This window comes from Misgurnus anguillicaudatus, chromosome 24 (genome assembly GCF_027580225.2).
Source record: "Misgurnus anguillicaudatus chromosome 24, ASM2758022v2, whole genome shotgun sequence".
In the NCBI taxonomy this organism is placed as follows: domain Eukaryota; kingdom Metazoa; phylum Chordata; class Actinopteri; order Cypriniformes; family Cobitidae; genus Misgurnus; species Misgurnus anguillicaudatus.
Window position 1 is genome coordinate 6847309 of NC_073360.2, and position 14688 is coordinate 6861996.

The 14688-nt window shown below is 38.2% G+C and overlaps 1 protein-coding gene and 1 long non-coding RNA gene across 2 annotated transcripts; one reads left to right on the forward strand and one right to left on the reverse strand.

Annotated features, from left to right (window-relative positions):
- Window positions 1-545: 545 nt before the first annotated feature.
- LOC129437603 (uncharacterized) lies at window positions 546-6234 on the reverse strand. The gene is made up of 2 exons (XR_012367839.1): window positions 6102-6234; window positions 546-1542 (listed from the first exon to the last, which is right to left on the reverse strand). It is a non-coding gene; the product is annotated as an uncharacterized lncRNA (long non-coding RNA).
- On the forward strand, window positions 6117-14476 carry LOC129438803 (cytochrome P450 2G1). Its single transcript, XM_073863259.1, has 9 exons — window positions 6117-6402; window positions 7905-8067; window positions 8166-8315; window positions 9018-9178; window positions 11313-11492; window positions 11572-11713; window positions 11870-12057; window positions 12193-12334; window positions 14046-14476. The coding sequence occupies exons 1-9, from the start codon at window positions 6232-6234 to the stop codon at window positions 14225-14227; spliced, it is 1479 nt and encodes a 492-aa protein (XP_073719360.1). The 5' UTR covers window positions 6117-6231; the 3' UTR covers window positions 14228-14476.
- Window positions 14477-14688: the final 212 nt, after the last annotated feature.

A 14688-nucleotide genomic window follows, 5' to 3' on the forward strand; every position in this document is an offset into this window, starting at 1 on the left:
GTGAGCATCAAAGTGAGCCTTTTTATGTTAAAATGTCTTCTAATTGCTCTTCTCTGCAATAGGTACAGGGTAACTGTGCAATCACACGAGTTATGGAAGAGGCGACTAAAACGTGCTATTTACGCATAGTTCGATGCTTGAACATTTTGGGGCAGTTTCCCGGACAGGGATTAGACTAGTCCTAGACTAAAATAAATTAAAAACAAACTGAAAACAACTTGCACTGACATATCTTAAAATACATCAGTGCCCTTTGTTCTCCCCTCAAAATGCACAGCAGTAATGTTTTTAGGAAGGCATGTTTGTTAAAACTAGTTATATTTTCTAATTAAACTAAGGCCTAGTCCTGGCTTAAGCTAATCCCTGTTTGGGAAACCACCCCTTTGAGTTTATTCGCTTCATTTGTTATAGTCATTCGAGGTATTCACGTGAAATTTCGCGTCATGGGAGGTAGGGCTGGGCGGTATGAGCAAAAATTCATATCCCAGTATTTTGTGTGTGTGTGTGTGTGGAATGGCGCTATCCAATATATATATATATATATATACAAAAAGGAATACATGGTACTAGCAGTTTCAGGCTTAAGGGAGGCCCTATGGCAAGTTACAATGTTGCCACTGCAAAAAACCCTTTCAGAAGGTGAACTGGTGGCTGGTACTAAAATATATTTCTTTGCCAGGTGGCTCAGTGCTGGAAGGATTGTCTCATGCTCCTTCCACCATTTAAGAGGATCAGTGTCACTCTCTACATTATCTGATTGCAAGTAGCTGGAAAGTAATTTTTCAATTAACTCCCTCCTTGTTATGCTTGTACTCTGCTTGAAGAAGCTTGCCAGTGACTTCTTCTTCTGTGCTGTTGGTGGCATTATTACTTGGTCTGTAGGGAGTGGCACAGGTACCGTGTGCTCAGCTGTGTCAGGCTGATAGCTGCCTTGATCAGTCTGGAGAGATTCTGCCTCTAAGACAGCTTGGTTTTTTACTGCATTGATCTTTTTTACTTGGTATGTATTTGTCTCTGAACCGTGGGTCCAAAAGTGAGGCCATGTCCAAGTTGCTGGGTCAGCATACTTGGCATTGAGGTAATCAACTATGCAGGTTTTGATTGATTTGCACAGCTCACTATCGTCATCTTTATGTGCCAGGAGACTTGTGTTGAAAAGGTGCAGTACAGGTCTGACATATGAAATTGTGACGTACTCCTCACCGGAGAGCGCGTCTGTGAAGTCCTGAAGGGGTTTCAGAGCCTTCTGTATTGCCTCCAGGACCTCGATGTCCTGCCATGTAGGAACAAGATGCCTGGACTTTTTATTAGCAGACAGAACTTTTGTGATTGCTCCCTCCTACTCCAGGAAATGCTCAATCATTTGCTGTCGTGATCCCCAGCGTGTGACTGACTCTGTGATGAGGTGGTGAGCTGGCAGACCCAGCTGAATCTGGACTTCAGCAAGCTCTCTTCTCTTCCTCCAGCTATAGGAGAAGCTGCTGACGACTTTCTTACAAAGAGAAATGGCCCGAGTGATGCGGCTGTCATCCATGCCATGCCCTGTCAGAAGTAAAATTAAGTTTCTTATAATAAATACATTAAAGACATTTAACTTTGGTTATCTCATACTAAAAAAGCAAAAGAAAATGGAAAACCTAATAAAAATAACCACATTGGATGTAAATATGAAATACAGTCATTTATGTCACAATCACAGTGTTGTTATAACTAATCCAGTATACCACAGTTGTGTGATTTATAAACAACAATTCTAGCAGCTGTATATGCACTTATAGTTTTAGCACTTATACACATTTACATATTGTGCACATATAGTGCACATTTCAAACATATCTAAAGATCAGAGCCTTTCTATGTAATAAAAATGCTACACTTTTATTGAATATTTAAATAAAGATATGAAAACGAATAGACTAGCTATAGATATGAGATGTAACAAGATTGTTTCAGACTCTGTGATGAAATACTGGTTAAGCATATAAATGAAATTATACATTTAGCATGCTTCACAAGTTCAAAAAATATTATTTAATATTAATAAAAACATTGCACTCATCAATGGCCAGATGAAGTCGGTGACCAAAGCACTGCATCCCTTGCCATTTTTTTTAGTTCCACCGCTTTGATAAGTTGCTGCCATTGTCCGTTCTTATAGCAACGAGTCCCTTTTCGTCGAGCTTTCAGTTCATAAGCGCACCTTGCAGAGCTTCAGCTATATGCTCCCCAGTATGGTCTTGGGGAAAATGGCTGGTTTGAAGACACGCAGTTTTCATTTCCCAATCTTTCATAAAATGAACAGTCAGGCTCATATAAGGTTTGCATGTCCTGCTTGACCATAAAGAAGCTTCCAGAGAGCTTTGTTTCGGGACAGATGTTTTGGTCTGCTTGGTCTTCGTGGCCGAAATTGTTGCACGAATTCGTTGTAAACACTCGTCGTAGTGCACTTGATGGTAATGTTGTAAATGGTGGAAGAGATTTGATGTGCTTCCACATTTCGATACAACTGATTTATTACATTCCCTACAGATGGGCTGTTTTTGCTGCTCATCGAAACTTTTAAATCCAAACCAATTCCAAATGAGTGAACCATTGTTTTTATTCACTAACCACTGTAAATTTGCTAAATATACAGTTTTGTGTATAAATGTTTATTTTAAAATACCCAAACTATACAGGCACGGATTGAAATTTGGGATAGCTGAGACCATGAAGGATCCATCAAAGGCCGAAGACCCGGTGACGTCACTGGCCTTCAAATACGGCCTTCAAAGGGTGAAACCACTGAATTGGGATGCACCCATTGGGCCCTATTTTAACGATCTAAAAACGCAAGTCCGAAGCGCAAAGCGCAAGTGACTTTGTGGGCGGATCTTGGGCGCTGTTGCTATTTTCCCGGCGGGAGAAATAAGTTTTGCGCCGGGCGCAAATCAATAAGGGGTTGGTCTGAAGTAGGTTCATTATTCATAGGTGTGGTTTGGGCGTAACGTCAAATAAACCAATCAGAACGCTATCCAACATCCCCTTTAAACTCAAGGGTGCAAGTTCCATGGCGGGTTGCTATTATTATGACGGATTTGACAGGCGCACGCCAGGAGCGGTTCACAGCCGAGGAGACCCATGTTCAGTCAAAGACAGCAAAGTTGTTTTGTATGGGGATGGGAGAAACCCGCCCAAATCAGTGTCGGTTAAACAGGCGTGAGAGGAAATAGACGCAATTGTCTCATCAGCTGCGCCAAGCACTACAATGATGTCAGGAGACGGGGGGATCCCAAGCTTGCCAGCATAAATCGGGCACGCCGGGCACACAGGAGGACATCGCTGCGTCCACCCTCACCGCTGAAAGGGTTTGGGGGCTTTGAAATCGGACACAAGAAACGCAAGCAAGGTCCAACCCCAAAGTACACTTACAAATCAAGTTTACATACATGAAGGTTTCTTATGAAAACATTTTAATTATTATTTAGATAAAATAAACGTAATACAGCCACACAACAAACTTATGAAAATATTTTAATCGTTATTTGCATGATAATTGTTTAACGCTGCCACACAAAATAAATAAAAGCTATCACCACAATGCTCACCACAATGATTTCCCTTATCTCATGTATTAATATTTTTTATTGTAACAATTTATGATTTAATGATTTCCCTTATCTTATATTTTTATTGTAACAATTTATGATTTAATGATTTCCCTTATCTTATATTTTTTATTGTAACAATTTATGATTTGCAAAAATAACTGTTGCATCTGTCACGACATGGAAGGAGAGACAGGACGGAAACGCAAAGTCCAAAAATAAATAACATTTAATAATAAAACACGAGGGATAAGATGGTGAACACAGGAACATCCAAGACAGGGAACAGACGGGGTAGCAATTAGTGATGCGCGGGTCGTCTCGTAACCCGCGGGCCCCGCGGGTAACCCGCGGGTCGGGTTGGGGCGGGTAAAGAAATTGTAACTTTAATGCGGGGCGGGTTGGGGCGGGTCATTAAAAACAAAATTAAAAAACTGATATGTTGCGTCTAATTCCCTGTAGCATATATATTAAATATTTGGGAATATATATTTTTAAATTTAATTATATGATAAGGTTAAATTACGTAGGCCTATGTGGCAACGTAACTTCCGCAACGTAAATTGCGCAACGTAACTTGATATCCCCAAACCTTTGACGTCACGGAAGCGCCAAGTAGCTCCGCTGGCTGCCAGCCACAACAACAAAACAAACGGAGAATTAAAAGATGAAAGACGATCTGCAGGAGAAATTAAGGTAGGGAATTTGTGAATAGATAATACAAATGCTGCTTTTTTGTGTGGTGATCTACTTTTAAAATGATAAAGCCGACAAGTTCTACATGTTAAAAACACTTTAAATGCGTGGACTATACTGCATATATCTCTACATTGGATTTAGGGATGTCACCATTACTCTATTTTCTTGAGGAGTAAAAAAAATCCTGGAGCACATGTCGATTACGGTTTAAAATAGCGGAGATTTAGTGAAACAAACTTGAAAGAAAATTACAATAGTATCAGAAGCATATATCAGCACAACGCTGCCTCTCTCTCTCTCTCTCTCTCTCTCTCTCTCTCTCTCTCTCTCTCGTTCGCTCGCTCTCGCGTGCTTCATCTCGTGCATGAAAGCAAGAAGAATGCGATGCAATTGCATGCTTGTAAATTTCGGAAGTTTACACGACTGAGCTGCAGCGGCAGGCATAAGATTTATAAAAACACATATGAGAAGAAAGGCACAGCAACTCAAAAAGACTTATGTGTTTCACAATTACTCATAATGCCAATTTTCCCGTGGAGGCATGGAGCAGCATGAGAATACACAGTTAACTTACATGCAATCTACCAGCATTGCCTTTGCGATCGATGTATTGGACACTCCTGGTTTATCATTATCCTATCTCTATATTAATATGACCATGCTGGTTTCTATGGCTCATTGGTGTATGTTGTTGCCAGTTTACAGGGCGATGTAATCTAATGGCTGTTTCCAAGCACTCTTAGGCTGAAATAAAGCCTCTTTTTATTTACATTAAAAATGCCTAATATGTCTATTTTAATGGTCGCGGGCGCGGGGCGATGCGGGTTGTAAAAATAGATACAGTGTTGCGGTGCGGGTTGGGGCGGGCCAAATATTTCATAAAAGCGGGACCCGCGGGTTGGAAAAACGCCGACCCGCGCATCACTAGTAGCAATGACAATGACACAGCAGTAAGCAAACAGAAGACAGAGGTATATATACACACACAGACTAAATGACAAACAGGTGTGATGAGGCAGGTAATTAATCAATGAATGTCCAGGTGATAACAATCGGAACAAAGACAAGACATGACACGGATTAACCGTGACAGCATCTGTGTAGATTAGACAAGCAATGCGCGTTGTGCACGCTATACATTATGATCAAGCATGCGCCCTTAAAATAGCATAATGAACCACGCGCAACGCGCCACTGACTTTAGACTAGTTTTTTTTTGGTTAGTAGCGCAATTGTTTTTTGAAACTGCAAAATAGCATAAGAGATGGCTTGCGCCGGAGCACGCCTCCTTTTTTGCGCTGAACCGCCCAGGGAGCGCAAGTTCATTCCCTAGTTTGCCGACGTGCGTCTGTGGAGGGAAAAACCCGCTGTGCGCCAGTGCAAAATACGAAATGATACATGCGTCACTGACAAAGTCAATTGCGCTGGGTGCAAGATAGGGCCCATTGTCTCCAATATTTTGAATTTAGACTGCGGTATCACGTTTAACATGTAAATGTCAATAAAACATACTATTCCTTTAATTTTTGTTTCATACCCATAAGACTTTATCTTCAGAACCCAAATGAAGATATTTTTAATAAAATCCTTGTGCTTTTATCATTTTCTAAAATTAGTTCTAATTTCTGTAATCATACTGTAACAAGGACACCTTAAACTAAAGTGTAACCATAGTAACTGTATTTACTATGTTTATCTTTTATTTAATTTGGTGAGTTTGTGTCTTATTAAAATGTAGTGAAAACACAAAAAGCCTGCTTAGATCTCAGTTTGTGCTGACATGTTGTAGGCTTGTTTTTTGGTCACATGACTCACCCCTGTCCCATATCTGCTGGACCCGCCCTCTTCCTGCTATGCTCCTGCTGGAAATAATAAACAGACGGAAAGGAAGAAAACAAACATATATGAAGAATTAAAACTAGACTGAATGTAACATATTTAAAACATGGAAATCTTCAGTTCATTGGTGTTGGTCTTAGTTTTAGTTGTGTTGATATTGGTTACATGGCAGAAGGCGGCGAGTGGACTGTCTTTACCCCCAGGACCACATGCTCTGCCGTTGATTGGTAACTTACTGATGATAGACAAGCATGCACCCTTCAAAAGCTTTATGAAGGTAAGAGAGAAAGCAGGACTTTGTGTATATATCTCAGAATATAGTTTAACTACTAGAATAATAAAGTATGCATGAAAACATGGCCAGTGTTTTTACTATTTGAATGTTGAAAAAAAGTGTGCAACAAAGCACTTATTCAAATGTATTAGTTGCGCACTATTTTACAGGCAATAATTTAATTACCAAGATTTTTGGAAGTATGGGCTTGTCAAGTAATATTATTACAGTGTTACACATATGGGCAGAAATTTTATAAACTCAGTGTAGAAATGTGTTCAGGTTGTTATGTGTGTGGCTCGTCATGTCAAAATATGTGTTCGGTGCATCATGTGAACCTATCTCCACTGCCTGTCAAGTCAAAATATGTGCCTGCTGCGTTGAAGGGTTTATGATAAAAGAGACGCTCACGTCTCTCAAGAAACTAATTTAACACTAAACTCTGATTACACATGAGATTAGGCGAGTATCTGGAAAACGTGAGCATCACTTTATCATAAACCCCTTTAAATTGTTTGCAGGAGGCACGTATTTTGACATGACGCGTGATGCACATACGTTTACATGATGCATGAAACACATATTTTTATGGGTAAATTTGTATTAAAACTTGATATCTTGTAATTTTTCATTTGAGAACTTGCAAAATAAATATTTGTACGTGTACATTAATATTTATACTCACAGTCCCAATGTGAAAACTTGCTCAATCAAAATCTGAAGTTAAATGTTGAGATTTGCACTCGTGGACAGTAATCACTAACTTTTTGATTTTGAAGTTGCAGACAAATAGTCACAAATGTGTAAACTAACACTCACAAAAAAAAATGTTGTACAAACACAAATAGGCACATACAACCTCTCAAATCTGTCACTATACTTTCAAATCTTTGCTTTTTGACTTTTGATACTCTTTTTGTGATATACCCATACTTGTTCACTTGTTAAGTCAGTGGTGAGAGAGAGGGTTTGATGATGTCACTTAGGAAGAGCAACATCACCCCCTTGTGGTGCACTGTCAAAAATTAAGGAACAAAGCTGTCACTTGGGCAGTACCCTTTAAAAAAAGGTCCTAATATGTATCATTTAGGTATCTTTGAACTGCCAATATGTACATTTGAAGTACTAATATGCACTCTTTGGGTACAAAGGTGTAACTTTTTGCAAGGGTACTGTCCCAGTGACAACTTTTGTACCTTTATTTCTGAGAGTATGGGTAAAATTACAATAAAGGGAACTGATGAGTTTAGTAGGCTATTAATACGTATGAATGTTGGAATATGTTATGGAGATAAAAATTAGGATTATGTGTTTTTCAGACAAGCCCATTATAAATAAAGTATAATACTGGATAATTCATGGATCAACTGTGTCTAAGGAGATTTCCAATTAAATTGTTCAGAAACATCTGGGTGATCAAAAAATAAATGTCCTTTAAGTTACAAACTTGTTAACAAAAACCTTATATAGAGATCCAACCTGTCCAAGTCTGTTTTGTTAAACAGTGGAGTAAAACCTATGGTCCCGTGATGACGGTGTACCTCGGGCCTCAGAGATTCGTGGTTCTGGTCGGTTATGACACTGTGAAAGAGGCTCTAGTGGATCATGCAGAAGACTTTGCAGACAGAGCTCCTATTCCTTTTCTAGAAAGAATTGTGAAAGGATATGGTGAGACCTTTATGTTTACTGCTACTGTATTTAATAGAAATATGTTGGCAGCTTTAATATAATTCAGCTGTAGTTTTGTCCCTCGTATGCATCTGTAGGTTTGGCCATAAGTAATGGAGAACGTTGGCGTCAGCTGAGGCGTTTCACTCTCACCACACTGAGAAATTTTGGGATGGGGCGCAAAAGAATGGAACAGTGGACTCTACAGGAGAGCAGACACATGTTGAAAAGTTTTGAAGAATCCAATTGTGAGAGCATTTAACATCACCCGGCACAAGGAAATACATTTAGGCCGCATTTACACTGCCTGTTTGAAGTGACTCAATTCCGATATTTTTGTCCCTTAAGTGGCACAGATTGGATATGACCCATGGACGATTAAGCAGGAATAATGCGCGTAAAATCCTATATTCTCCAATCGTTTTCATGCCTCATTTATATGTGGAAATAAATCGGAATGAATCAGATACATGCATTCGCGTCCATAATGTAAGCAAACAGATTGGTTATTCAGTGTCAAGACGTGTCGTGCATCATAAAAAATGTGACGATGGCAAATGATGTCAACTCAGGTGGACACCAACCGCGATCACATGAGTCTTCTTTGCAGTGCAATAGAGTATGACGGCTCCACTTAGTTTAGTAACGTTGAAGTTTTATGTATTGTTACAGAAATAGTCCTCTATAATCTTGTATAATAACTTTGTCTGTGTCCATTGCATATCGAAGCGTTTTATTTCCTTAAGCTGTTCTGGGTCAGTATGTCTACATTGAATTTACCTTGAGTTTTGCCAAGTGTTTAGTGTAAATGCGGATATCGGATATGAGTTGCTTTTAAAAAATTATGTAAGTGGGTTGTCGGAATTAGGCTTCAAGATTTGCAGTGTAAATCCAGCCTTATTGTTCTGAATTAAAAGCTTTAGAAGTTTACATAAAATCTTGTCTCTCAGCTGCACCTGTCAACCCAGCTCCCTTTTTCATTCGGACTGTGTCCAATGTGATCTGTTCTCTGGTGTTTGGGCAGCGCTTTGAATACGAAGATAAAATGTTCTTACATTTGCTCCAGATCATCTCGAATGTCCAGCGTTATGCCAGCAGTCCCAGTGCTCAGGTAACCAGGTGGGACAGAGCAACGTAGATTCGAGTCTTGGTAAAGTCCTGATTAAAATGACATTTGACACTAATGCTGGTGCTGGATCAAAAAAAGTAATAATAATCAAAAGCAGGGTTCATACATATTTTCAAAAGTGACCCAACAAACAGGGTTTCCACTCTAAGTCAATTGTTAAATTCCATTACTTGCGCTGACTAAAAAGCTAAATTTCCATGTCCAGGATGCCGTGAGCCTGGATAATGTAGTGTACACTGTTTGAATTGTAGTCAATGGAGGCTTGAACCTGGAAATGATATTCCTTATGTCACATGCGCATTACATTTTGATAAATAGAAACTTAAATTTAAAGCAACAAACAAAAATTCCTGATATTCCATGACTTGGTAAAAAATAAAAATGTAATTCCCTGACTTTCAATGTCTGATATTCCAGAAATTCCATGACCCGGGGGAATCTGTTCCAAAGACAGAGGGAAGAACACAAATTTGAGTACACTTGATGATTTTAAATCTAGATTTGTAATTGGTGAACAACTTGCACTGACATATCTTAAAATACATCAGTGCCCTTTGTTTTGCAGACAATAAGTAATGTTTATAGTAAGGCATGTTTGTTAAAATGAGTTATATTACCCAAATGAACTAAGGCCTAGTCCTGGCTTAACCTAATCCCTGTCCGGGAAACCACCCCTAAATGTCTAACTCTTTCCCCACCAGCATTTTTTTTTAAAAGTTTCCAGCCAGCACCAGCATTTTTTATGATTTTCACAAAGTTTACTGCCTTCCAGAAAAATGTTTTTCTTTAAACATATGAAGAGTTTGGTTCCAAAACGCGATAAACGGCATTTAAAAAAAAACGAGTTACTGCCAAAATCAGTATTATATCAGATCAGCATTTAAAAGTAAATTCTTAATTTTATGCAAAATACAGTTTCTCAGCTGTTATTCTGTCATCTTTTCTCCCTTTTTTCCCAAAAAGCAATAAACACCATTTCTCCTTTTCTACAGTACGCAATAAATCCACTCCACAAATTACAGTGCAAAATTCCATGCAGTGTAAACAAACAATGGCGGCGCGTTGAATACACGGAATCCTAGTTTTCCTCATCTTGTACTTCGTGATCAACAAACAAACAAAAGCAAAATAATACTTTAATTGCATTGATAAACGTGTGGTGTTTTTTTGTGACAGGAAAGAAACGTAAGCTATCAACATCTTATAATTTACACGAGAGGCACTCGGAAGACGGTCGCTTGTTCTCCTGACAGCATTTAGCTTCTGTCATGCTAACACATTGACCCCAGCGGATCTTATGAAAAACTTTCCATTATTTTACTCAAAGTCAACGAAAATCGAGCAGGACCAAAACATTGTACAGTTGATCGCTGTGAAAAAAGTTCAGCGACGCCGTCCCAAGTATAACCGCAGCAATGACAGTGTTCTTAATATGACAAAGAAAGTGTTTTGGTTAATGCCATTAATGTTTTTTTTTAGTCATTGTATACCACTAGTCAACTAAATAAATATAAAATGGTAAAGATGAATGCACATTTATACATTGATTCAATAGATTTTTAGTATTTTGGAAAAAAAACTCGTCATGGATTTATTGCATTTTGTGGAAAAAAATCATTCGTTTTTATAATAAATCTTTGAAAATCAAGTTATGGATTTGATTTTTTAATGTTTTTATAATCTAAAGTTGCTATGTGAAAGTTTGTGTCAGAAAATAGTGGTTTTCATCTTGTCAATTTCTTGGTACAGAAATAATCTGTCAAAATGGATTATTGCGATTTGGAACCAAACTCTTCATATAAACATACAAATGAAAGAACCGACCCTCTGCTTTCAAACAAAAAACGAGTCCTACCTTTATTTGTTATCTTTTATCACCTCTCAAATATGGGTAGGTTTCTTTAAAAATTTTGAGCAAAAAGCTGAGATAACTGCATTTTTGTAAAGAACTTTTGATAGAGATCAGATTAAGCTAATTGCTTATGTCAAGTGACTTTTAACTAGCACAACATAATTTTTTCTGGAATAAACCCTGCTTTCAAAAATCCATTGCATTTTACAGAGCTTTATGTTTTATAACGACTTCTAATTATAAAACACATCTCATCCTCAACAGCTGTTCAACTTTTTCCCTTGGTTAATGGAGCTCTTACCTGGCAGTCAGCATACATTGATCCTTAATGAGATGGATGAGATAAGTGCTTTCATCATGAGTAAGATCAAGGAGCATGAGCAGGATTTGGACTTTACTGATCCAAAGGATTTTATTGACTGCTTCCTCATCAAACTCACACAGGTTTAAAGCATTCATGATTTTATATTTCTCGGGTCATTTTAAGCATTATGTATATAATTTCTTCTCTCTGGTATAAAAGGAAAAAGACGATCCTGATACAGAATTTCACAAAAATAACTTGATTGGGACTGTTGTAAATCTGTTCTTTGCTGGTACAGAGACCACCAGTACAACTATCAACTACTCCCTTATGATTCTCATCAAATACCCACACATACAAGGTGAGTCGTATACATGAAGAGTCGTAATTCTCCCAACCATTTAGGTATCTATTTATGTCATGTATTTTCTTGCAAAATGCATAAATGTAGAGGAAAGTTTAGAATAAAATGGGAACAAGTAAAAAATAAAATTAATCACTTTATGTTTTGTGTAAGAGCAAATGCAGAAGGAGATTGATCGAGTTATCGGACGGGACAGAATCCCTACAATGGAGGACAGGAAGTCCCTCCCCTTCACAGATGCTGTGATTCATGAAGTTCAGCGATATCTAGACATTGTTCCCCTCAACATTCCCCATTATGCCACACATGACATCTCATTCAGAGGTTATTTGATTCCCAAGGTAAAAATCAAACAAGCACGGAGTGCTCGGACCTTCTCAGCGCTGATCCCTTTATATAGTTGATATTGTTTTGTACATTAACAATCAAATATGTGATATATCACAGTAATTTGAAATGGGTTTTTATTACTACAGGGCACAGTGATAATTCCCCTGTTGCACTCTGTCCTGAGGGATGAGGGGCAGTGGGAAACACCTTGGACATTTAACCCTGAACACTTCTTGGATGCCAGTGGCAACTTTAAAAAGAATCCAGCATTTCTGCCCTTCTCTGCAGGTACATTTTGGGCTAAAATCTATAATCTTCTAACATCAATCCATAGTGAATTATTTTCTTATCTTTTTCAGCTATTGGGTAGTTTAGCGCTGTGGGAATAAACGTAGGCCTAATTGTTGTTATCACAAAAGAGATGGGAATAAGAGTTAGACCTGTCCCAGTTCGAAGTTCGTCATGCCCATTCAAACTGAGGGGGCACCTGCCCCCTTGGTTTTTTTGAGCCAATGGATTTTGCATCTAACCTCAAAATCAAATAAGCGTCCATTAATCTGTTATTTGACTTTTAATCTGTTTAATATGCACAATATTATACATTCTGTGCTGCATCCTTGTCACTTTTCGGAGATTTTCGCTGTTTTCAATTCAATTCAATTCAATTTATTTATATAGCGCTTTTCACAAGTGTTAATTGTTGCAAAGCAGCTTTACATGAGAAGATGTAGAGGAGAACACAGAAAATCAATAGATAATATAAGAAGTAGAGATAGCGGTTAAACCGTACAAGCGAGCATATTAATAATGTAACGTATACAGTAAAGTGCTAAGTTAAGCCAAAGTTGGCTGTTTTGATAGTGTTTTGATCATGTTACATTACTTTTATTCTGGCGGCAGCTGGTGCTGCAGTCAGCGCAGTCGCAGACGTCATCAGCGTCTGGGCGCGCTCACGAGCTCTCTGCTGTTGCTGGCTTGCAGCTGCATTTGGCTATCTGAGGAATTAAAACGTGTTAGAAACGCTCACAACATTTCCAAACCCCAGTACGGTAATGTGCAGTTAACCTCCTCTGTGTAGAAAATGTATGGTTTTAAATGTGACCGTCTCAACGTTATATTAGTAGAGATTCATCTTCTTGGCACAACGCCAAAGTTCGCCAGAGTTCACGCGAGCTCGGAATCTCACATGAGGTAAAATTTAATGCAAAAATCCGTTCCTCTAATAATTTTATCTAAACATATTTTTTAAAATCATTATTGAACATTAATATTAATCACGTGGCTATAGCCTATGTCATTTTCGTTGTTTATATACTTTACGGATTTAAAATTACATTAATTTTATATGATAATGTAATTGTTGTGCAAAATGCATTAATGACACAATTAAACAAGCAATTAAGACTTAAATAAAACATGCCGTTTCAGATGTAAATATGATGCAAATGTGTCATTATTCCGATTGAATAGTATTTGATATTAAAGTTAGTCATCACTCTTATTTTGGAGGTTTTTGCATGAAAGCAGGGGTTTTCAGATTGTTAGAAATGTAAGTGCCATGGAAAAGACTGAAAGCTCTGCACAAATTTCTGTGAGCTGTTGACACTGTGCCCCCTTAAAAAAAATTGGTGCATGACGCCCCTGGAAATATCCATTAGCAGCGAGGAGAAATAAGGATGCATTTGAGGCTTAATTTTAAACAGCCTTCGAATAGAGACGGCCTTACTAGCCTTCAGTTGCGCTGTTGTGACGCAATCAGTCTTAGACTACTTCCTTCGAAGGTCGCAGCTTTCAAATTGGGACACAGCTATTGTGTTTTACACTTGATTAACAAAATGGTGGCACGTCTTGTTTGCTTTTTTCAAGATACTAAAATAATTTCCAGGTTTTAAATCATATAAAAAAGTTTACCTTAAATCAGCAGGATCATATGTGTGTTTTAGAGTTTTAGCATATAAATATATTAAGGGCCATCATCTCATTTGTTATTTCCACACAGGTAAACGCGCATGTGTGGGAGAGTCTCTGGCTCGTATGGAGCTATTTCTGTTCATTGTGTCTCTACTTCAGAAGTTCAGCTTCAGCTGTCCGAATGGTCCAGATGATATAGACCTCACTCCTGAGCTCAGCAGCTTTGCCATATTGCTTCGACCCTATCAGCTCATTGCCTCCCCCCGCTGACTAACATCAACATCTCATCATGCCTCATTTTACGAATCTATGGACATAACTGTGGTCATGTTCCCTCCAAACCATTCACATGTTAACTGAATTTATTTTAATTACATGTAGAATATAGTAGAGACGGGGTATGGTTGTAACATGGGAAGAGTTGTAAAACCACCAGTTCCACCAATCAGGGATTGGCCGTGTAAAAAAGTTCACCTTTTTCCATTTCCTAATAAATGGTTATCAAGGCTGGAAATAGAATTTTAAGCTCAGTGGTGGATTTAAGTTTTGGTGATTGTTATCCCAGGCTAACTGCCCTGAACGATGCCTTAGGGCAGCGTTTCCCAATTCTGGGGCCGGATTCACAAAACATTCTTAAGAAGAAAATTCTCCTTAACTGCCATTTTCTTTTTTAAATTCAAACTTAAGAAAAATGTTAAGACTATTTTGTATTCTCAAAAAAGTTTCTTAAG